Raw genomic sequence first — 23,717 nt, forward strand, 5'->3', positions numbered from 1 at the left:
ACAGCTGAGATCCTGCCCACTAGACCTAGTAACAGGATGCAAACGACTCCTACTCAAATGCACCACCAACCCCAAAACTACTATTAATATTCTCATAATTTACAGATCCCTGAAATACACCAACCATCCGAAGCAGACATTCCTCTGCTCATCACTCCCCTCATTAAACCCAACACCAAATTTGTTATCCTAGGTGTCCTAAATCTTCGATATAACAACTCTTTGGACAGTTAAGCTACTGCCTTTGCCAGGGCCTTCAAAGAAATACATTTTACCCAAATTGTTAACGCCCCCACCCACTCCAATGGTAGAATCCTGGACTGGATCATGTCATTAAATGTAAACCTATCACTTGAATCCATCACCGAAACTACATGGTCAGACCACCACCTAATATGTTTTGACATATTGACCATGAAAACTCAGGGTGATCCCAAACCCACTCCCTGCCCCACCTTGGTCAGAAACACACGCAAACCTTCAACAGAAAATCTTGTTCCTATCCTGGTTGATAACCTAAAGGTCCACCTTCCAACTAATGCCAATCAGGATAGCATTTCTACTATCTATCATAACTGCTTGAAATCAACCATTGACGCAGGAGCCCGAATCATGTCCAAAATACCCCAAATCGCTACACGATCTAACTTTTGGTTCAATGAAGAGCTCACTGTCTTGCGGCGCAACAAAAGATCATTGGAGCATCTATACAAAAAATCACAGACCCCACAAATCAGCATGTGATTACCCATAAAGCTAACTCCCTGAATGCTCGCATAAACAATGCCTCATCCAACTCCAAAGAATTATTCTCCATACTTAAGAGAATTGGAAGCCCCATCCCTTCCTCCACTCCGACTAACTCTAGCAAAACCTTGTGCACCACCATCCAGAACGCCCTTAGCATGAAAGTCTGTACACTACAGGAGAAAATACTACTGAAAAGAGAACTATTGGGCAGAAAAATACGCCTCCCATTGTGCCCGACAACGACACGGGTAAAACAACCCCCCATATTTAAGTTCACCTCCATCACCCAAGACCAGGTTCTCAACACCATCGCCACACTGAAACCGTCTAACTGTAAAGGGGACAGCCTTCCTGCCCGCTTAGTTAAACTCTGTGCCCCCACCCATCATTACCAACTTCATTAATGCCTCTTTCACCAATAATTCTGTCCCTGCCAATATCAAAGAAGCATGGGTTACCTCTTTTCTCAAGAGACCATCCCTGGACCCTGATATACCTACTAATTACAGATCCATCACACGGTCCCTTTCCTACAAAAAATAGTCGATAAGATAGCATACCTTCAAGTCCAAGATTATCTAGAAATGAAGCACCTCAGGCAATCAGGATTTGGTCCTAAACACAGTACTGAAACGGCCTTCCTAGACCTTAAAATCCAGATGGATTCCATAAGAGACACTGCTAAAATTTGCAACCTCCTTTTACTCAACCTCTCTGCTGCCTTTGACTTAGTGGATCATGGCAAACTGTGTGACACACTTGCAGAACACTTCAGGTTCTCCACAAACGCCATCCTCTAGGTTAAGTTCTTCCTATCGGAACACACCTCGAGTGTCCATTGGTGATGAGTCGGCAGACCCCATATCAGTACCCCTAGGTGTTCCTCAAGGCTCCTGTCTATCTCCCACCTTATACAATGCCTATACTAAACTCCTATTTGCGGCACTTGTCGCCATGGGTGTCATCTACACCAACTTCACAGACGATACTCAGATCATCATCCCAATAACAGGCACCTATGGTCTAGACACCTCAAACATCAACAAGGTCTATGGCATCATTCAAAACTGCATGGCCTCAAACAGCCTATGTCTCAATGACGAAAAAACCGAGATCCACATTGTAGACCCCCCTTCCTGACTAAAAACTGTTCATGCCGATTACTCGTCCATTATCATTGACAGAACTTCCATCCAGTACTCAATCAGGTTAAAACATTGGGAGTTTATTTAGAAACCAACGTAACCATGACTAAGCATATCAGTGCCCTCTCCTCTGCCACGGCATACACAGCTAAACTCATTGCACTCAGCTGCCAGTTCCTTACCCCACAAAACTGTCTGACTTTAGTGTGTATCCTTATACTTTCCAAACTTGATTACTGTAATATACTCCTACTATGAACCTCCAGCACCAATTTGGCTAAACTGCAACTATCACAAAACAAAGCACTACGGGCAGTCATTGGGATACAAAGAAATGACCACAGCTCCCACATTAGGAGAGGAGTACATTGGCTACCCATCCAATCCAGAATCCTATTTAAGTCACTGAGCATCACACACAGATGCATCACCAATGATGCCCCTGCCTACCTCAATAACTGTGTCATCCAAAAACCTCCTCTAGATCCCCCAGATCTTGCTGAAGCACACACTTATTTGTCCTGAGGTTCAAGAGTGCCAGAGCAGGCGGAGCCAGCTTCCCAGTAGCTGCACCCAAGATCTGGAACACTCTCCCGATGCACATTAGGAATGAGCCTTCAAACCAGTGCTTTAAGAAACTTTTTAAAACATGGCTTTTCAACAAATATTAACTACTATACTGTTTTTGTACATACCTTCTGTATATTAACATTTCTTGCACCTTGATATGTATTGCTTATACTGTAAATATCTAATTTAACTTTGCAACCAGACATGTAATCCATGTAACCTACGCCTTGATACCTCTGGGTTTGGGTGGGTAACAAATGCTATAAATAAATAAATAAATACACAGCCGCCAGGCGGTACACCCGCAAGGCCAGTGCTAAAGGGCGGGGAGGTGTACTGGTGGTTTGGACTAGATATAAGGCCTTGAACCTTCAGGTACATGAGGGACCCGGCCACCAGTCTCAGTGCCAGTGGTATACATTAGCATGGAAGGGATTAAGTCAAACAGGAAGAGAAAAACAGAGTTGGCAAAAGTTTCCAGAACTTGAGGAAGTCCAGCTCAAGTATAAAAGGAATAGGAAGGCTGTTCCAAAGAGAGTCAACGGCCGAAGAGAGAGACAGGCCTCCTGCTCTCTGTTTCGAAAAGCGTTTCACAAGCAGAAAATTAGAGTTAGAGGAGCAGAGGACTCTAGCAGGGGAGTATTTAGTGAAACAAAGTTGGAAATAGTGTTGTTCCAGGCCACATAAAGCCTTATCAATGATACAGAGGATCTTGATTTTCATCCTTACAGCCACTAGGAGCCAATGTACACAGTCTGCCTCATCACGAGTTTGGCGGTAACCCTTAAATCCGGCAGTCGCACTATTACCGCCGGATTTAAGGGTCCGCCAAATCAGGGCTTCGGCGGATTTCTCCCCAACTCTTACCTGGGTGGAAATCTGCTGAAACTTCACGCTATTACCACCGGCGGGAAATTCGCCGGCGGTAAGAGCGGGAAAATTCCCCATTGAGCCCAATGTAGAATGGGGCATTCCCGAATGGGCTCAGTGGGGAACGGGGAATCCCATTACCGCCAAACCCGTGATCCAGCGCTAATAGCGCCGGGGGGTTTGGCGGTAGGGCCAATACCACCGGCGGTAATACCGCCGGCATTACCGCCCAACTTGTGATGAGGCCCATTGTAGGGCTGCAGCAATATGATCCCTGGGTTTAAGGCCAAAGATCAGTCTAGCAAACCCTATTCTGGATTCGCTGAGTGGGGTGTATACAAACAAGGGTGAGTTTGAAGAAGAGGCTGTTGCAGTAGTCCCCTCTAGGGAGGACCAAGGCTCTAGAGACGTTCGGCTTCTGAGCAAAGGTGAGGAACGGTAGAATGCCTGTAAGGAGGTGAAGCTGAAAGTGGGCCCTCTTTACAAGCTCCAATAAGGAGTAAAGGGCAGAGAGGACCCCTTGATTTTTGACCTTACAGGATGGTGAGAGTCGAGGGCAGGAGGAAAACAGGGCACAAGTCTGTCTTACTGGCATTGAGACAGAGACTGTTAACCGCACACAATACCTGGATAGCAGTCAGACAATCAAGGATAACAAAGGAGAAGAAATTAGTAGAGGGAGGTTTCAGAAAAGCTGTGTGTCATTAACATAACACTAGAAATGAGAATAGAAAAAGGACATCAGGTGAGCCAGAGGGACACAATAGACATTGAAGAGCCACAAGCATAGGATAGAACCCTTGGGTACGCTGCAAGTAGAGAGTGAGGTATTACAGTAGAAACGACACACATGCTGCTGGGAAGGGCAGTTAGTAAGGAAAACGTGTGAGCCAGTCCAGTGCCCGGTCCATGATGCTAAAGGTATCATGTAACCATTTAATGGGGATACAAACATTGACCATATAAAAGGCAGAGTACACATCCAAGAGCACTATCCTATCATAAATGTCATATACACTTCAATTATATCATTCCACTATATTACAAATACGTTTTACTCCTCCTATAGTACCTATAATAACTATACACATATTAATATACTGTATGTAGCCAGTGGACACAACCACCACAATACAATTAAGCCATATAATAAGTATGTAAAATACACCTTCAAATAACAGGATTTGCCCTAAACCCCCTGCAATCCATATGATGTCCACAAAAAGTGACCGCAGACTTGGTGGCACCTGCCCACTTTTTTCACCTTTAATAACAGCTACATGTCAACTTTATTCTCCCCCTCCCCCCCACTATTTCTAGACCCTCTTTTGGTCACCAAATAACCCCAAATGTGTTTTGAACACTTTTCCCTCACTGCGCTATCCGCGGAAACTGGCTGTTTTCCGGGAATCCAACATGGCGACCGTTTCCAAAAATAAGACGCAGCTCACGTTTTCCACCATCCAATCAGTGGGTGCACACAATGTCCGTGGATGTCACGCCGGACCCTGATTGGTCCAGAGGTGTCCGCGGACCCCGAATCAGAAAATGCGCTTGCAGACCCGACCCAGATATCACTATTTATTTTGTACCTAAGTTTTGGCAATTTAAAAAAAAAAACTACTGGACGGATTTACTCAAAATTTACAAAAGAAAATTTGGTGAAAACCCGTCCAGCGGTTTGGGCTGTAGGCGCGAGCAAACATTATTTTCCATTGCATCTATGAGGATTTCCACACATTTTGGGACCCACCTATGACTTTGTCCCCCCTGGACGAAACTGCACCAAACTTTGCAAAATCATTTTGAGGGGGCCATATACCTTTTTTTTGCAAAGTCTAGTGACGATTCGTCAAACTGCAGAAAAGTTAAAAGGCGCCCAAAAAGTGCTCTTTCTATGAGTTGAGCAATTTAACCATAACTACAGGGCCTATAAAAGGGAAAATGTGTGTGTCTATTCCAAATGTTCAGCATACTTCCCAGCATGCTACAAACCTGAAATTTGGCATGTTGGTAGGTTCCATGGTGTAGACCTATGTTCCATCGTGTAGACAATGTAGAAAGTATAAAAGATAAGCAGTCTGCAATACTTACCCCTGCCATATGTGGATATGTTTGTGTGTATCTGTTCAGCATGCTTCCCAACAGGCTACCAACCTGAAATGTTGCTGTGAGCAGGTTCCATGGTGTACACAATATAAAAAGTCTAAAATATATATTTTTCTAATTTCTTTTTTAAAAATGGTCTGCAATGCTTACCCCTGCCGTGTGTGTGTGTGTGTGTGTGTGTGTGTGTGTGTGTGTGTGTGTGTGTGTGTGTGTGTGTGTGTGTGTGTGTGTGTGTGTGTGTGTGTGTGTGTGTGTGTGTGTGTGTGTGTGTGTGTGTGTGTGTGTGTGTGTGTGTGTGTGTGTGTGTGTGTGTGTGTGTGTGTGTGTGTGTGTGTGTGTGTGTGTGTGTGTGTGTGTGTGTGTGTGTGTGTGTGTGTGTGTGTGTGTGTGTGTGTGAGAGAGAGATTTGGCACGTGGGTGGGTGGGTTCTATGGTGTAGACAATTTAAAATGTATATCATTTACATTTTTAAAGTTGTTTTTAAAGTTGTCTGCAATGCTTACCCCTGCCATATGTGGATATCTGTGTGTCTGTTCGAAATGTTCAGCATACTTCACAGCATGCTACAAGCCTGAAATTCGACATGTGGGTAGGTGCCAGTGTTAAAAGTATAAAATATAAGTGGTCTGCAATGCTTACCGCTGCCATATGGCTCTTCGCGCCGAAGTTCTGCTGTAGTTCTATGTAAACCTCAGCAGTACAGTTAGCAGCACTCACTTTTGAAGTCATGGGTGACACAAAACGGTGCTTTCGTAGTAATGCGGATGACCAGGAAACGGTGCATGTCTCTTCAATAGTGTCCGCAATGACGTTGTCTGTCACATCGTGGCAAATCTCTCATAATAATTACAGGATCTTCATTTCCCACGGAAGTTGATTAATGTAGGCCATCTCAACAGTACGAAGCTTACGAAGTAGAAGGCACTTCAAGCTTACACGCTTCAGCCCTAGGAATTACTGTGTGAAGCACGGTTACACCTGCTAGTCACATATAAGGGACACCTTTAAACTGGACCATGTCACCATCCCACATATTTTGTACCCATACTAAAGAAAGCAGTCAATTAAAAAGAATTGGAAGGCAGAGAAGTGTATTTAAGGAACAATACCTGTTGTGAAGGGCTATTAGTGGCTGGGACCCAAATTTATAGACCCGATCACAGTATGTTTTTCCTTCTGTTCTTCACAGAGCAATATGGAAAGACACAGAAAAGGGTGTGCTGCATCCAATAGTAGGCAACGGTATGGACTGCCAGCCAGATAACTCTCCCAAGCTCAGTAAGAAGGCCAGAAGGTAACTTTAAAATAAAAAGAAAGGCAGAGGAGGCGGCCATCAGAAAGCTTGAAACCTGTACAAGCTAATAAAGCCTGTGTTCTGATCTGCCTTAATAGAAGAGATGCGTCACCCTCATGACAATAACTCTGGATGTTCTCGTGACCAAAAGGTACAGGATATTGACTACCCAGGTGAGGGCTTTCAAGATGGTAGAAAGTCTGCACCAGACATCGCATGATAATCTGTTAAATGACTTAAATGTGTATAACAAGAAAGACATGCCAAAGTCAAAAGGGTGAAGCACCACGAGATGGGGACAAGGAGACATAGAGCTGGCAATATAGCCAGCTCTGCTGACCAAGGAGGGGCATATGGGTATTCCCCAGGGCGTCCTTCCCATCCCTATCCTTGTGTATAAGTTGTCTCTTGACCCACCAGGGTATATTGTCCAGTATCTTGTGATGCCCCAATCACCAGACTGTGGTCCATATGTTTAGGAAACCATAATGCTCTGTGAATCTTGAGTGCGGTCCATTAATTATGGGGAGGCTTCCGAACAGAGAAAGCTAAGGAATTCAGAGGATGACCCTTGTGGGACCACGATCAGGCACCTCTACTCAACATGTATTGTCATTATTGAGTATGTATCAACTTGCAGTGTGAAATAAGTCAGCAAATCTTTCCCAAACCGCAAGAGCTTTCACCAATTTAGGTAAAAACAAAACATATGGCTAAAGGAATTTTGCCACAATTTACACCAATTTTACCCTCGTGAAATTAGGCAGCCAGGAGGAAAGAGCCACCTGACTCTGAGATGGCAGATGGACATTTCATAACCTCAGTGGGTGGAGCTGCGGTATGAACCATTGCACAAACACACTTGGGGAAATTGTACTCTACCCAGGTATACACATAGCAAAGCTCGCTCTTGACCAGCACATTGATGTCCTGCATTGCACATGCACAATGCTTGTTACATTCCCAGCTAGTGTACAAAGGGAGAGCTAGCCGGGGGAAATGAATGGAGTTAATAGATATTTGGAGAGAGGAGAGTCAAGTGAAAGGCATGGGCGAGAGGAGGGAGAGGTTGGAGGGGAGGAAGGGAGAGCTGGTGGATCTGAGGAAGTCGATCATCTAGAAAGAGGAAGGAGAGAAGGGGGTTAAACACAAAGAGAAAAAAGGAGAGCGGTGTAATTGGAAGAGTAATCTTTAAAAAGATAGAGTAAGGGAAGGAGTGGCAGAAGAACCATCAGAAAGGAGAGGGCAAGCTAACAGTGGGGACAGGTAGAGTACGAGAGAAGAAGACAAAATGAAGAGGAGTGTGACCTGTTTGACCGACTTGGCGGATGGTGGGGAACAAGAGTGGCACTCCGTCAGGGGTTAATGGTTGCTATTCTGACCCTTTAAAGGATATTGTGGAGAACCGTTCCTGCGGGCTTGAATCCTTGGTATGCTCAGCTACCCTTGCACGGGTGGTTAATCCACTCCAGAATCTATTTAAACCAAGAGGAGGACCTGCACTAGAACAAGATGTCCAAAAGACAGTCATCCAGCATCTTGAAGAACAAGAGGGAGTTGGGAACTCCAATATGGCGGTTCTCAACACTGCAGTTCAGATCCATCCGGGCCCAGAGAGCTATGATTCTCCAGTGCCACACTTGATCCCCATTCCACAAGAGGCAGGAAGGAGGGGCAAGCCTTGTAAATCCCCAAAGTCTCAGTTAGTTGTGGTGGTGGTATGTGAGGAAGAGCTCCTTCTGTGCTGGCTGTAGAAAGGAAGGGAATAAGATGGGGAATGATTGGAAGGCAGGAGAATGGAGCAGGGCCCATGGAGTCTGGGGTGAGAAGGAGTATGACCCTGGAGGATAGGCCCAGAAAGCTGGGGTCAGATGGAGACCGGAGAAGGCAGATAGGACACAGGAGCTTCGTTGAAGGCAGACCAAAAGGTGGGGAGTTACGAGACCAAATGGGCTGGGAGAAGAAGGACCTAATAGGTTCGGCAAAGGAAGGCCTGGAAAAAGGCAGATATAGGGCAGAAGTGGAGAACCGTTGGGGTTATGAGGAAAGTGTTCAAGGGGGAGATGAACAGGAAGAATTGGACTATCTTAAGTTGATTTAGAGAGGGGCCTAAAGGGGTAAAGAAGGAGAGGAGAATAAACCATTTTTGAAAGAAACTATTGATGAGGGATGGATAAAGAGAGAACAGGAGATGGAGGTATAGGTGAAGCAGAGCGGGTGGTGGAAATATTCAAGGAAGTGAAGAAGCGGGGAAACCTCAGTAGAGCAGAGAAGGAGGTGACAGAAAGAAGTGAAGGGGAAACCTTGGGGAAACATCCAGAAAGAAGTTGAAGGAAGCAAAGCGGTGGAAACAAACCCTGCGAGGGACTAGGTGAGGTGGTAGTGCAGAGAGGAAAATTGTAGAGGGTAATTTTGAGTAATAGAAGCTAGTAGACCCGAAAACAGAAAGGGCTACCCGTAAAAATGTAGCTAACAGAGAAAAAATTTGGTGGGAGCGAAACATGAGTCGAGACGCCAGGGCAGAGTGAGGGACTGGAGGAGCAGGGCGCTGACAGAGAAAGGAAGTGGGGAACCTACTGAGAACCCTGTCTCTGTGTTAGAGCAGCCTCCTATCATTCTTTCTCTCAAATCCGTCCTAAAAGAACCCCCTCTCAGGTCCCTACTTATGGAACCCACCCACCACGTCAAGTGCCACGCCAAGTGCGGTGCTAAGAGTAAAAAATAAAAAAGACCCTGAAAACTGTGAGAAACAAGTTGCCAGAGCCCTTAAACCTGAGATAAGAATTCGAGAGAAGAGACCCCACGAACAGTAGTAAATAGGATGCGGTAATCCCATTAAAAAAATTGGACTGTGAGTAGTGTGTGGATTTGCCAGGGGGCATCCAGTCCCTGGATTTACAGAACACTGGCAGAATATTTGTTGGAACACTTCCCTTATTTCAGACAAAATTTGTTCATTTCAGCCAACCGTGTACACCTCGGCTGTGTGACAGAAGGCATAGAATAAACAACAAAGAATAGAGTAGGAGGCATAATATAAGGAGGGGAGGTTTTGTATGTATGAAGGGGCACAATATGAAGAGGGGAAAGTTTACAGTAACCTGGGATCCACCTGTTCATGCAGCATCAGATGCTTCACCCCAGTCCAACAGCCTAAAGGTGCTGCCATGTAGTAACTTTACTGTTATTATGGTGAATTAAACCTTATAACAATCATCAAAAACAACATATAATTCATAACATATATATATTATAAATCATTTCTATGCACATGAAGACTTATACATAAAATCCCATGCGTTAAAATACATCAATATCAAGGAAAGATGAGATAAAATCCCTAGTAAGAAACCCCTAGTAAAAATAATTGTTCAGCTCATACTTAAACATGTAATACAATAAAATACTTTACTCAATTACATAAAAGGAGAACAGATACAAAGAGTAATTCATTGGGTATACATAATATATTTCTTTTGGATTTCCAGACACAGATGATACACTGTGAAATTTAAAATGGTACTGCGCCCCGAGTATATTGGGCTCCATGTCTGATCCATGTCTGATCAGACTCAGAATTCTCTAAACTATGGGCCTCATAACAAGTTTGCAGGTCCGGAAACAAGGGTGCCGGTAAACTCACCAGCACCCTTGTTTCCGGACCGGCAAACTACATGTCTGCCTGCCGTGGCCGCTGTGCCCGACGGGTCTGATCCTGCCGGGCGCAGCGGCCATGGTAAGCAGGTGCTTCCATGTCCCCACTCCATAGAGTCCTTTCATTTTGTATATTGTTTATTTGTATTGCGCTTCTAGCCCGTAGGCATCTGGGCGCATTTCTTACATAGGAGGTTACAGAGGGTGCATTGACAGTAGTGGGAAGCATCATTATATACATCTCTTACATGATTACATTAGAAGGTGATACAATTGTAGGGAGCAAATGACAGGCAAATATTTTACAAATCTATACAAGCAGTAAGTAATTACATATAGAAATAATCAATATTTACAGAAGTATACATAGCAGCAAGTAATGGCAGTGTTTTCAGACTAGAGTCTGAGCAATGACTATGGATCTTGCGCAAGAATCCAGATTTTGGCGTTCCTTCTGAATGGCTGGAAGGCATGCTCAGCTCTAAGTGCATGTGGTAGAGAGTTCCAATGCTTGGCTGCAAGAACTGGGAAACTGCTCCCTGCAGCCTTTTAGAGCTTAAAGCCAGGTACTTTGAGGCAGTGTGTTTGCGCCGATCTCATGGGTCAGCTTGATTTGTTTTGGGTGAAGTTTTCGGTCAGATATCTAGGTGCCACGTTAGCAAGACATTTGTGAGTGATTGAAGAGTTTTGTAGGCGATCCTTTCCTTGACCGAGAGCCAGCTTAGGTTCTGTCTAATCTCAGATATGTGGTGGGATCAGGGAATATTCAGCGCCGCGCTGATGGTGTTATTTTGGAGAACCTGCGTTTTTCTCAGATTCTGTTGACTGGTTCCCAGATAGGGTGTGTTGCAGTAATCTAACTTGGAGAGTGCTAATGCTCTGGCTAAGGTGATGCAGTTAGGTGTGGAGAGAAAAGGTCTGCAAGCAGTAATTAACTTACAGGTGTAAGCTACAGACGGAGCTGATGCATTGACCTGTCTTGATAGGTTTAAAGAAGAGTCGATGTATACACCAAGGGTTTTCACATCTTTAGAGACCTTGATGGAGTTGCCATCAATGATGAAAATGCTAAATTGTTTGCTTAGTTTATAGAGTTTGGTTTGGATCTTAGGAGGAGGAGCTCAGTCTTCTCATTGTTTAGACATGATCCATGTTTGGCCATCTAGACTTGGATGATGCTATAGATATTGTTGAGCATTTTAGCGTCTGTCTAATAGTCACCTGTGATATGTATTAGTATCTGGGTGTCATCTGCATAGTTAGTGTAGGTGACACACAGATGGTAAGGGTCGTCGAACAGAGGCTTTGTAAATACGTATAATGTGGGAGATACGCAGGAGCCTTGCGGGACTCCACATGTGACTGGCGCAGGGTTAGCTGAGGCCGTGGGAGAGAAGACTCTCATTGATCTATTGTCTAAGAAGGATTGTATCCATGTTGTGGCTCTGTGGGAGAAGAGGGCAGCTGATGTTAAATGTGAGCAGAGCACTTTATGGTCTACTAAATCGAACGCTGCCGACATGTCTAAGTGTAGGAGGATGGCTAGTTTACCTTTATCTTTTAACTCCTTGATTTGAGTCTTTAAGTCAATTAAGGCTGTTTCTGTGCCGTGCCTCCAACCTAAAGCCTGATTGCCTGAGGCAGAGGAGGTTGTTTGTTTCAAGATGCTCCTGGATCTGCAGATAGGCTGCTCTATCTATGATTTGGAGAAGGATGGGGACTGTGGTGATCGGTCTGTAGTGTGTAGGGATGGTGGGGTCTAGAGTAGGCTTTTTGAGTAGTGGGAGGACCTAGATGTCTTTGAGGTTATTTGGCACTATGCCTGTTTGAAAGGATGTGTTGATTAAGGAGTTGATGAAGGGTGCAAGTTCTTTGGCAGCTTCCTTGATGATGGATGCTGGGCAGATGTTGCCCTGGCATCTTGAGGGTTTTAATTTGGAGATTATGTCTTCGGGAGAAGTTGAAGAGGGGGCATGTTTGTGTGATTCGTGTTGAGGCCATGGGCTTAGATGTAGTGTCTAGGATTAGAAGTTTTTTAGACTCTATTTTGTTTTGCAGCAAGGTAATTTTGTTTAATATTGCAGCTTGTATGGTGGAGCACCAGGAAGCGTCTTTAATACACGTGAGTGGAGGTGGTGCAGGTGATTCCTGCTCTCTAAGGACTTTGAAGAGTTCCTTAATGTTGGATTTGGCTTGCAAGATACAGGTGGTGTATGTTTCTTTTTTGGATTGGAAGATGGCTTCTTTTTAGGCAAGAGAGGCTGCTAGGAAGTTCTCTTTGTTGGAGGTAGTGGAATAACTTTTCCACAATGTTTCTGCATTTCTTTTTTCTTTGCGCAAAGATCTGAGGTGCAGAGTGAACCACGAGTTCAGGTGAGCGAGTGGTTTAGCTTTGCGCCGTTTGAGTGGGGCAATGGTGTTTATGGCATTAAGTACTGTTTGGTTGAAAAGGTCTACCAAGACAGTAGGGTCTGAGTGTTTCTCATTGGTAGCATTAATAATAGGTTGCAATAGTGGGAGCAGTTTTTCCACAGTTATGTTGCAGGTGTTCCTGGTGGTTTGGGTGGAGGTGCGAGGTTGAGTGTATTGTTTAGGTTACCTTTGTCCTTTATGGTGAACGCGGTCAGGTGATGATCGGTCCAGGCAAAAGGTTTGTTCAATAGGATGTCTCTGTTGCAATTGAGGTCAACAAGCCAGTCTAAAATCCTACCTTTGTTATGGGTTGGTTCAGACATTCTGTGTGTGAAGCCTAGTTCGGAGATGGAGCTGGTGAGAGAGGCAGCTTTAAGATCTTTTATGTCTTGGAACCCTAGGTTTAGGTCTCCAAGTAGAATAGTTTGGCCTGGTATTGTTGGAGAGGAGAAGAGTGATGTCTTCTTCAAATGTGAATATTGGTCCTGGTGGTCTGTATATAAGGTGAATAGTGGTAGTGTGGGATGCCGATATGGGTAATTTAACAATTGGGAGCTCGGCTGATGTGAATGACTGGTTCTGGATTGGTCTAAGTCCTAATGCGGTTTTATAGATAAAGGCTTGGTTAGAATCTCTATGAAGTCTGATGATTGAGTAATTGTCTGGAATGGCGAGTGAGAGGGATGGTCCAGCTGTTGCGTGTACCCACGTTTCAGTGACTGGAAAGAAGTCGAGGTCGAGTGCAGTAATGGTGTCAGAGATGTCGAGGGCATGGGCTGGCAAGGATCTGGTATTGATCAGTGCGCCCTTAATTGAAGTTGTAGTGTTTTTGCTGGTAATGAAGGTTGTGGGGGTGGGGTGATGTCCAGTCATGGTGGTAGGGTTTTTCAGTGGGTGCCTGGAGGGTGGGAATCTTGAGCCTAACCTGCTATTTCTTGTTAAGAGTGAGCATGGTTGGTTGGGTGTAGGTTTTTTAGTAAAGTGCTGAATCCATAGGTCTGGCACGTTGAAGTAAGGATTGTAGTTGCACTCTGTGGAGCTTGGATGGGGTCTGGAGGTTTCAAGTAGGTATTGTGGTGGAAAGAGGGTGGGTGGTATGTCAACCTGGGTTGGTAGCTTCTTCTGAGTGATTATTGGCATGTTAGTGGACTCAGTATACAACTTTCGTTGGAGGGAGGTATGGACAGTTGCTGTCTCGTATCTTTGTAGGTTAGAGGTAGGTTGGCAATTATGCACAGTACAAGGTGGAGGCAGTGGATTATAGTCTGGAATATGAGCATGGTTTGGACTGAAGGCACGGCAACTAGTCAAGGAACTAGTGTTGATGGATCCTGGAGCAGATAGGTGCAGCATTCAGGTTAACCATGCCTTAGCGGAGGATCTATGTTGTGCAGATTTATATTCAGAGTGGGATTTGTGACGATGATCAGCAAGCATGGCAGGTTAAGGCACTATTTAGATATGGGGTGGTTATGCAGTGAGACAATCGCCAGCGACACGTATGGTGCGGTAAGGTTCTTAGCACCGCAGTCAATGGGTCAACAATGGCGCAAGGGGAACATTAGCAAAGTATAACACTGAAGCAAATAGCAGTGTTGAGCAGCAAAATCATAGTAAGGCATTTCAGCAATGGCAATAGCAGTGATCAGCAATGGCGCCTAAGCAAATCAATACAGCAAGATATATCAACACAGAATGGCAATCAGTAGTGAGGTTCTTGACAATGAGCAGCCAAAGTGGCAGGTTGCTGTGGAAGGTGCTTTGTTGGTAGCCTTCGTTGGGGGCCGGCTAACGCCTGCCGGTGCCCCACGATTGGCAATATGAGGATTGCTGGCCAATCAGATAGCAACAGCTGTTGTAAACTCAGAAAATGCCAATATCTGAGCAGCGCTGACATCTTTGCAGGTCGAACCTCGTGGTTTTCGAGTGAGGCAAATATTGTAAATGCGCAGATTTGATCTAAGCAGCCTCAGGGGCCGGATGTAATCTTCCAGCTGATGAAAGATGCAACAGTGAGAGTTAGCGGAAGCAGCACAGCGGTTGGAGCAATTTCAGTGGGAAAGCTCCTAATTAAGCTCACGGGCTTACCTCGATCCCTCCAAGGACGAGTGAAATGGGGGTGCTGCTCCTGCAGCCGACAGGGGGTCAGGAGCTCCTGCTCCGACCTATATTCAAAGGAAGTGAAGACTAGGCTCAGTCAGGAGCCTTTTTTGGCAGTCTTTGTTAGGGGGCGGCTAACGCCTGCCGGTGCCCCACAATTGGCTATATGAGGATGGCTGGGCAATCAGATGGCAAGGGCAGGCTCTATGGGAATGGGGACTTACATTTTACCAGTGCCTGACTTCCTGAGCCGCCGGACTTGTAATCTGCAGGTGGAACCGGGAAGTCAGGTACCAGTAAAATTTTACGAGTCTGGCAGACCCGTCGGTAGCACTGGCAGGGTTACTACCCGACTCTTAATGAGGCCCTATATCTTAAATTACTGTACCCCCTAGTGTAAAATTTTAATTCCCGGCAGTCAGTTAGCAGATGTCTAGGGGTTTCAATTTCAGCTTTACAGATTCTGCAAAGTCTCAAGCTTTACGGGATGCCCAGTCAAGCCCCAGTATTTGGAAGAGTGGGGAGAGAAGACTCTCATAATTAAGCGTCTTACCTTACTATCAAAATGCCTAACAAGATACGTGCATGGTCTCTCCACAGGAAAACCCTGTTTAACATAACACTCATATTTTTTATACTTACTGAGAGTAGTCACATTTGAATTATGGTCCGATATGTTAGCTAATTTTTTAATTCACTTCTCCATCACATATATGGGAATATCTGATTCAAGGGTAAAACCTATGTCTTCAAAGTAGGACAAAACATCACTTTTCCATTCTGACAGTTTGTTATCAACATCATTTGTTCCTATAATATTTTTAAAATATGAGAATATCGATTCTGCATCATTGGTTTTTGTCCACATCCATAAATGGAAAATACCCATAGTAATTCTCTTTAACCTAAGGATAGATAGCAAACCTAATTTGCAATTTATATCTTCTATTGCAACACTTTTTGGGAGGCGAAGGGCACGTCGCCACAGTCTTCCTTCCAATCACTTAAACCAACTGGTTTACTTCATAGTAAAAATGTCTAATCCATAGGTAAGGCAAGGCAATATGCATGACCCTTACAGTTTAATGAAGCTCTCAATAAAATATCCACCTTGATACTTTCAGAATTGCCAAAAATCTTTTTTTCTATCTTTAAGCACACATAGTTTTTCAGCAACTGTACATTTAATGTATCTGTTGTCATTATGCCTAAATTTAAATACAAGTGTACAACCTCAATTCGTTATTGTCAACCCACCATTTATATTTGTTTTTTAGCTTCCTCCTTTGACGGACCACCATTATTTTAGTCTTATTAGTATTGATTATAAGATTGTTCCTTCTGGAATATACACATAATTTGTCCAGACTACGTTGCAGGCCTATCAGTGTATTAGCCATTAAAACGGTGTCATCCGCATTGGTGAACCATGGTGCATGGAAATTACTAATTTCCGGGAGGAAACTACAGCTTCTTCCAATGGGTAGCAGTGTGCCGGGATGCCTCGTACACCCTCTAAATCGGACATAGAGCCAAGAAAGAAGTGTGTATGGACACAATAAAATGTCAGAGACTGTTTGAACTGCCTGAGAGGTGGCCTTTACCCAAGGGAGATCGAGATAAGCGTCCTATAAGAAGTTGAGGGTCTGCTTGTGCATCCTTATATTGTGCCTAGCGTCCCTCTTGATTCAGGCAGCCCTCTTCCCCTTAAAAGTAAGACAAACATATTTGGAGAACTCCAGGTTGGTTTCAAGTCATCTATCCAATCCATCATAATAGAGATGTTCACCTTCCGAGAAAAAAGCAGACACAGTGAACATTTTTACTTGATTATGAGATGGAAAAAAAATTAATACATATTTATGTGTTAAATCGCAGCTTTTTTAATGCGCTACATTCTGTAGTGTTGCCACGGAATGCATGGGAGAGGATAGCTGTAGGTGAAAGCAAGGAAGGTTCAGGATCTGTGAACTCAGTTTCTGTACATAAATGTCTTCCAACAAGACTGATGATCAAAACCACTCCCAGAATTAAAAGAAAATGCCTGTAACAAACGGAGGGATATTTCAGAGTCTTAAATGTGAGACATACATGTAGGGTAAGTAATGTGTGCTGGCAGGGAGATTGGCAGGCTTGAGGCGCCCTGATGCTCTTGTTTGCTTACACTGTGTGCCTTTGCTCTGTAGAAAGTACTAACCAAGGTATAATGTGACAGTTGGGGATTTTAATGAGAAAGAGTTGTGTTTCCATTGTTATGAAAGGATATTATCTTGCAGGATCTAAAGGATGATGACACCCCTGAAACTCTTGCACACGTGGAGGTTCTAATAAATTTGGTGAAACTGCACAAGACTATGATTGGATCGAAAAAGGTTTTACCAAAGATTGCTCTACCAACAGAGTTGACAACAGAAAAACCAGACCCAAAACCCGATATCAACGCCACGCCCAAGCCAGCAACGGTAGACAAAAAAACAGAATGTGAAGTTCAGGCAACGCCTTGGACAAGCCTTCCTCAGCCATTGTCAGCAGAGCCGACTAGCATTACACAGAAACGAAGCATGCACGCTCCTCCAGTAATCAGGAGTAAGTACCATACCACAATGTATCCAAAGATGTTGAGTCTTACAGTGTATAAAGAATTTGTACCTTGAATCATGTTATTTGTTCCGTATGATCCACATTCATAAGTGAGAACCAATTATGTTTTTCACAAACTCACAGCGCAGTAACGTGATTTGATCAGCATAAGATTGCTTGGAGATCTGTGACTCAAACTCCAGTGTTCTCGGTTTCTCCACGGTTGGAAATGTACTTGCTCATTCAGCTGCATGGAGGATTTAAAAGGTACTGAAGGCATCTATCTATTAACCTCATTGACCATCATGACTGGCCCTACATTTGGAAAAGAACCTGGCAATTCGCCCACAACCGCCTTCCAAAACAAATCACAGGATGACCGGGAGGGGTTTGTGGGGGTACAGTAGAGGAAGTTGGGGGAGGGGAGAAGGGAAGGCAGATATTCTGGAAGCTGATAAACCAACACTATCGTTTGACTTAACGGCAACATGATCATCAGGCAAGCAGAGTGGGGATAAAGAGAAGTGCAATACTTCCATCTGTGACATTCATTCTTTGCACCACTTTAAGAAGATGGGCTAGAGAGGAACATTCTCTCAGAGCAAGAAGCTAAGATAATTATGATGGAAGCACATTCGCTATCACCATAACAAGCAAGTTTCACCGGAGGAACATCTGTAGCTTAAACCTTTGTACAGGGCTGTGTCATGTGGATAGGCAACACTTGATTTAAAATGGACCTGAACTATTCACCATTAATCAGCTAGTACATTTTCATTCAAGAGAGCATGTGCCATTTCACCTTTGAAGTAACATAGTCTGTGAAGTGGTAGACTGGTCACATGTTCTATGCCAATGCACTGATCCCTTAACTTGATAGCAGCACCTTAATTTCTTCTGCATTAGGGCCTTAACACTGGCAGGCACACCCCAGGTCTTATTTTGGTTCTTTATCATCCTTTCTGCTGCAAGGAGGCTCTCCTCTCTAGCCTCTTCTTCCAGGTCTCTCACCGGGTGATCACCTTGGCTGCCATTGTGGTGGGCTCAGGGAGACCCTAGCCTCGATTAATCAACTTGTTCTCCACAACTTGAAAAGCTCAATCCAGTTACCTGTATTTAAAGGGATCTCAGCAGGCAGTGTCAGTAGAAGCCATTGGATCACAGGCCAGCATAGGAGATTGCACTAGTCTCTGAGATTGCACTATTCTCTGGCACAAGGTCTGAAGGACATAGCAAGGAGCAGTCTACAACAGTTCTGTTTTCCTGAGGGTCACATAAGGGCTATTGGCCATAGAAATAAACACTCTAAAAACCGGTGAAAGTTGTGAGGAACCTTGCTAAGTATGTCATTGTGGAGTTCCCACACACCCAGGAAAAACGTGACAAACACTCACTGAAAACTAGTGGACTGCTCCTCAAGATGGAGGACCCGACTGGCAATATGGAGACATAAAGTATTACCCTCCAGAGTCCTTCCTCCAGTTAATAAGGTACTGTAGTCTGAACAGCCTTCTGAGCTCTGGCGGCCACTCTTCTACCGCCAGCCACTGCACAGGGCTTAGTCTGCTTCTGAACCCATCCGTCTGAGAATACAGAGGGTCTATTTTGAGGGCCTGATTGGATGGAAATGTTAGGGCATGGTGCTTTTTGTGGTCTTTCTGTTCCGGAGAAGATACATGACACAACAAGCAATTTAGGGCCTGTCCCCTTAGAGTCCAGAAGATGCTTACACAAATCCATCAGACAAGCATCCAAGATATGCTCAGACATGATGAGGTTAAACAACATATTATATGTTTCCACCTTCTTTTCACAAATCCAACCATCATGTTGTCTTTCCAAATCTTTGAATAAGTGCCCCTTTCATACTTGTCAAGTTGCTATGCAGCAGGTAAGTAAGAATATATTTTAAGTAGGTTTAGATATCGTTGCCTTAGCTTGTAGCATTCTTCAGTTCATAACCTTTAAGAGGGAGTTTACCACTTAGTACAAGTCCAGCTGAGCCCATAGAATAATTGCATCATATTGTGCCCTGCAGGTAGAAGAGGTCCTACATCTTCTCACCCATGCATTAGTCTCCCCTGAGAAATAACAGGGGGAGGTGGGCAGGCCACTGAATACCTGAGTAGGTCACTCCTTCTGGTGCTGCGAGGTCCCTCAATATCATAAAGTAACTTATTGGGAAATGTTAAAGAAATTACTCGGTGCCCCTTCTGATGGAGAGGGCAGTGAATGGTGGTAGGCAGTCAGGTGCCAATGGCAGCTTCCAACTCTAGTCAGTGATTGAGTCTGGAATGGGAAGGGTGGAGGTCAGTAGTGTCGAATTGTTGGTCTTCCAATCTCCAGTAGCACCTGTCGGAAGATACTAACGCTTGGACACTTCACCTGTGGGGACACCAAAGAAGAAGAGTTTACAAAGCTGGGGTGCAGCACGCTGTTCAGTCAGTGAATGGTGCAAACTGGTTACAGCAATGGCAGTTCACTTCTTTTTCTCTGAGACGCTTAGTTGCATTTCATAGTCTTCAGCAGCTGTAGTTAACATCTGCTGTGGCTGCAGGTGTGCTTGGTTCCCGATGCTATTGCCTCTTAGTGTTGGAGTCTGCACTCTCAACAGGGTCTTGCAGGCTTGCAGATTGGCTCATCCTGCTGCATCAAAGGAAGTGAACTGCGGTCTTGGTCTCACTATGTTGGGCAGGAGATCAGTACAGCCAATAATGGCTGAGACCTTCGCCATTGGAAGAGTTTGGGAAAGTTGAAGGCTTAGGCCGGTATTCCTCACACCCAGACCTTTGGTAAACATCTTCATCATGCGTCAGAACTCATCATCAGGGTTAGTGCATAACTGGAGCAAAACCTCCACCGATATGGGGCGGATTGGGTATAGAATGGAGCCAGAATCCAATCACAGGGATGCATGTATTCAGATATTATGGTGGGCCATCAGTCAGCCGCAGGGTGTTGCATGCAACTTGGCCAGTCTTCTCTTAGGTTTTCTCACAGACATGGATTGTGGGTTACATCATCTACACTATTCACAACCTGGCCATAGATGGTACTTGAGACTGCAGTCCTCGCTCTTCATATCATGCAAAAGCCATGGACGCATATTAAATGTATGCCCTCTCTTATAGGAACAACGTCCTGATTTTCAGCTCAGTGGTGGTGTTACATGAGAGCTGCTATCTGTGGTTACAGCAGGGAGCACCAGGACACACCCTAGAATCTCAAAATTGTGCCATCAACCACCAGAGCCCACAAATCAGCATGGCATTTCAAAGGCAACAAACATGTTGTAATTCACCTATAGGGCCTTCGATCAGGGTTCCTTAAGAACAAATGTGGTTGAAGTAGTCAGGAAACACTAGCACAAAAGGTGCGTTCTGCCAAAGTGGCAAGATCTGATTTTTGACCTTTATTCCTAAATGCGGGCTAATGGTTCAGAGCCTTCTGCCTCTCAGCTTGTTGAACTCCAGTCGCAAGGGCCTCATTTTGGATAACAAATTGAAATCTGACAAATTATGCACGTGCTTTATTCACCACTATGGCATCCCATAGGACTGCATTAGGGATTGAAAGAATTACTTCGGTGGTAATTCCACCAGCGATAATTCCTCAATTTTCCATCCAGGAGCAAATACCTCCTTCCATATCCTGGAGGTATTTACGTCTAATTTCCTACAAACCTGAGTTTTCGCTCAGTAGTCAAAATGCCTGGAATCTGTTACTGTATTTTACTGCTCGGAATGAGGCCCAAAGTGTTTACATTTATTGGTCAATGTACTTTGGGGACAAAGGGAGTTAAGTTAGTGCTGTGTAGAAGTGAGAAGGAGGGATAAGGTGAGTTTAGACACTTTACTTTGGTTTCTGTCTGTTTTATGAATAACATGGATTGTAGAGAATGAATAGAGCGTCTACCCAGCAGTAACTCTGCCCCTAACATGCTTGAAACATGGTTATCTACATTGACTGTACGTTGCATGCCCGGGTCCCAGGTGCAGTAGCCACCTAGCCAGCATTGAATCCGTATTACAGTTCCATCATCAGCTCTATCTGCTGTATATGGTGAAAGGCGTGCAATTAGTAAAATGCTGAGCTCTTCCTTCTTTAGCATCTTTCCCTAGCCCTGTTTTCCAGCAGACCTCAGATATGCTTACGCAGGGCCTTTTAGCAGGGCCTTTATTGTGAACCACGACAAAGGTTGTGGGAAAGTGTCACGAATTGGCATCTTCAGATAGATACTCTGGGTCTCTGCACACTGTGAGGTACTGAATAATTGGTCAGAAATGTATGACAAGTAAACAATTGAGAGTAAATTGTGTTCAAATATACAAATCATCAAAATGTGTTCAATTTGACTAACCTGCGTAGTTAATATCAATTCATATATAATATATTCCAATTATGTCAGGTCACCATCATATTCTATCAAAAGTTGATCTTCCAGCTCTACGTGTTTCCGGAAACCATTCTCTTCGTCAACAGTAATATCTTCAATCTGTTAATAATATGAGGAGACAATTACTAGGATAATTGTATTGATTTTGACAAGAAAATCTTTGGAAATAGTCAAATACCAGCCCAAAATGTGAACAAATAAAACATGCATCTGATTACAAAATAATTATTTTCAAGTAATCAGTAAAATTGTCCAATACCTCATGGATTTAATGAAGGAAGTTCTGGAATATATACAGTGCTATGTCAACAAAAGTGTCAACATATCAAGACATTTTCAATCTAGGAAGAAAAGTAGCAAAATAGGAGTTGCAAGAATACAATTTATCTAAAAAATAAAAAAAAATTGTGGGAAGTTTTAAGTGAAAAAATATAAGTAAAAAAATGTCAAAGTCCGCATAGCTGGACTTGTCAATATATTGTGTAAGTTTATATGTGTGTACTCGGTTAGATGGATGATGCTGCATACTCTAGATTAGATCGGTTACTCCATTATTCACTGATTGTGTTGGTGTGAAAATCTTGTCTTGTCTTGGTGTCTTTGTATATTGAAGTAACATGATCACGTGAATGCGTATTAGTGGTATGCCGGCATAGCGTTTTGTTTTTGATTGCCAGAAAGGCCATTGAAGGATGTTTTCTCCTTGCTCTAACATATGTCATTGCACAAGCCTTGGTCATGGCAGCCACTTCCTGATAGTAACATACTTGTTGTGTTTTCTCCATGTGTTTGCCTAGTTATTACATTGCGGATTCACGTTGCTGGGCAGGCCTTTGGTTCGGCACAGCAATTTTTGAATCAGCTTGAATCCCATCTAGAGAAGTCTGAGATTTACCTTCAGAAAGAGGACTTTGACCCAACCTCAAGTGGCCTGCTGCTGCTCTTCTGCCCAGTTGTGTCACGCGCAGGGACGGATATCAACAACGCCCTTGAGAAGGTTTCTGGTAAGCAGGCATATTTTCACATTTCTTATATTGCAATCCACACATGAAAAGTACTGACTTTTCAAACATGGGTAGTTTTGTAATTGAGAGGAGAATGAATGTGTGCATGGTCATGCAATGTGTTGATGGGTTATCAGTGCTTGAGCCTACAACTTGGGGTTCCATAGCAAAGCACCATAACCCTTACTCCTAACCCCAAATCACAGAGACTGCATTTGTAACTACCACATTATGTTTTGCGGCCACATGTACCGGGTACTTTGTAGGGTTGTGTTCGATGAGGCACGATCCATCACACAGTCAAACTCAACAGTGAATCTTTGGGTTATGGATAAAAAGTAGACTTGGCAGGCTAAGGGCAGAGCTGGGTAGTTCTGGCTAAGAAGTAGGCTGCGAAGGCCTGACGAAGAGTTAAACTGGGTAGGTCTGGCTCTGAGGTAGGCTAAGTAGTTCTTTCTATGAGGGAGGCTGGGTAGTTCTGGCTGTGAGGTAGGCTAGGTATTCCTGGCTATAGTATGGGCAAGGTAGTTCTGGCTGTGAGGTAGGCTAGGTATTCCTGGCTATAGTATGGGCAAGGTAGTTCTGGCAATGTGGTAAGCTGGGTAGTTCTGGCTATGGGATAGGCTGGGTAGTTCTGGCTATAGGGTAGGCTGGGTGGTTCTGGCTATGGGGTAGGCTGGGTAGTTCTGGCTATGGGATAGGCTGGGTAGTTCTGGCTATGGGGTAGGCTGGGTAGTTCTGGCTATGAGGTAGGCTGGTTAGTTCTGGCTATGGGACAGGCTGCGTAGGTCTAGCTATGGGATAGGCTGTGCAGTGAGAAGCATGCTGTCTTT

The 23,717-nt window shown here is 44.2% G+C and overlaps 1 protein-coding gene across 1 annotated transcript in view; it reads left to right on the plus strand.

The window, feature by feature from the left end:
* LOC138453100 (uncharacterized) overlaps window positions 1-23,717 on the plus strand; it is an 85,057-nt gene that overhangs the window by 42,177 nt on the left and 19,163 nt on the right. The window contains exons 4-5 of the mRNA XM_069605617.1: window positions 17,181-17,490; window positions 22,678-22,884. Coding sequence (XP_069461718.1) covers window positions 17,181-17,490; window positions 22,678-22,884 — 517 coding nt within the window. The remainder of the gene's footprint in view (window positions 1-17,180; window positions 17,491-22,677; window positions 22,885-23,717) is intronic.

This window comes from Ambystoma mexicanum, chromosome 4p (genome assembly GCF_040938575.1).
Source record: "Ambystoma mexicanum isolate Mex_15411 chromosome 4p, UKY_AmexF1_1, whole genome shotgun sequence".
Classification (NCBI taxonomy): domain Eukaryota; kingdom Metazoa; phylum Chordata; class Amphibia; order Caudata; family Ambystomatidae; genus Ambystoma; species Ambystoma mexicanum.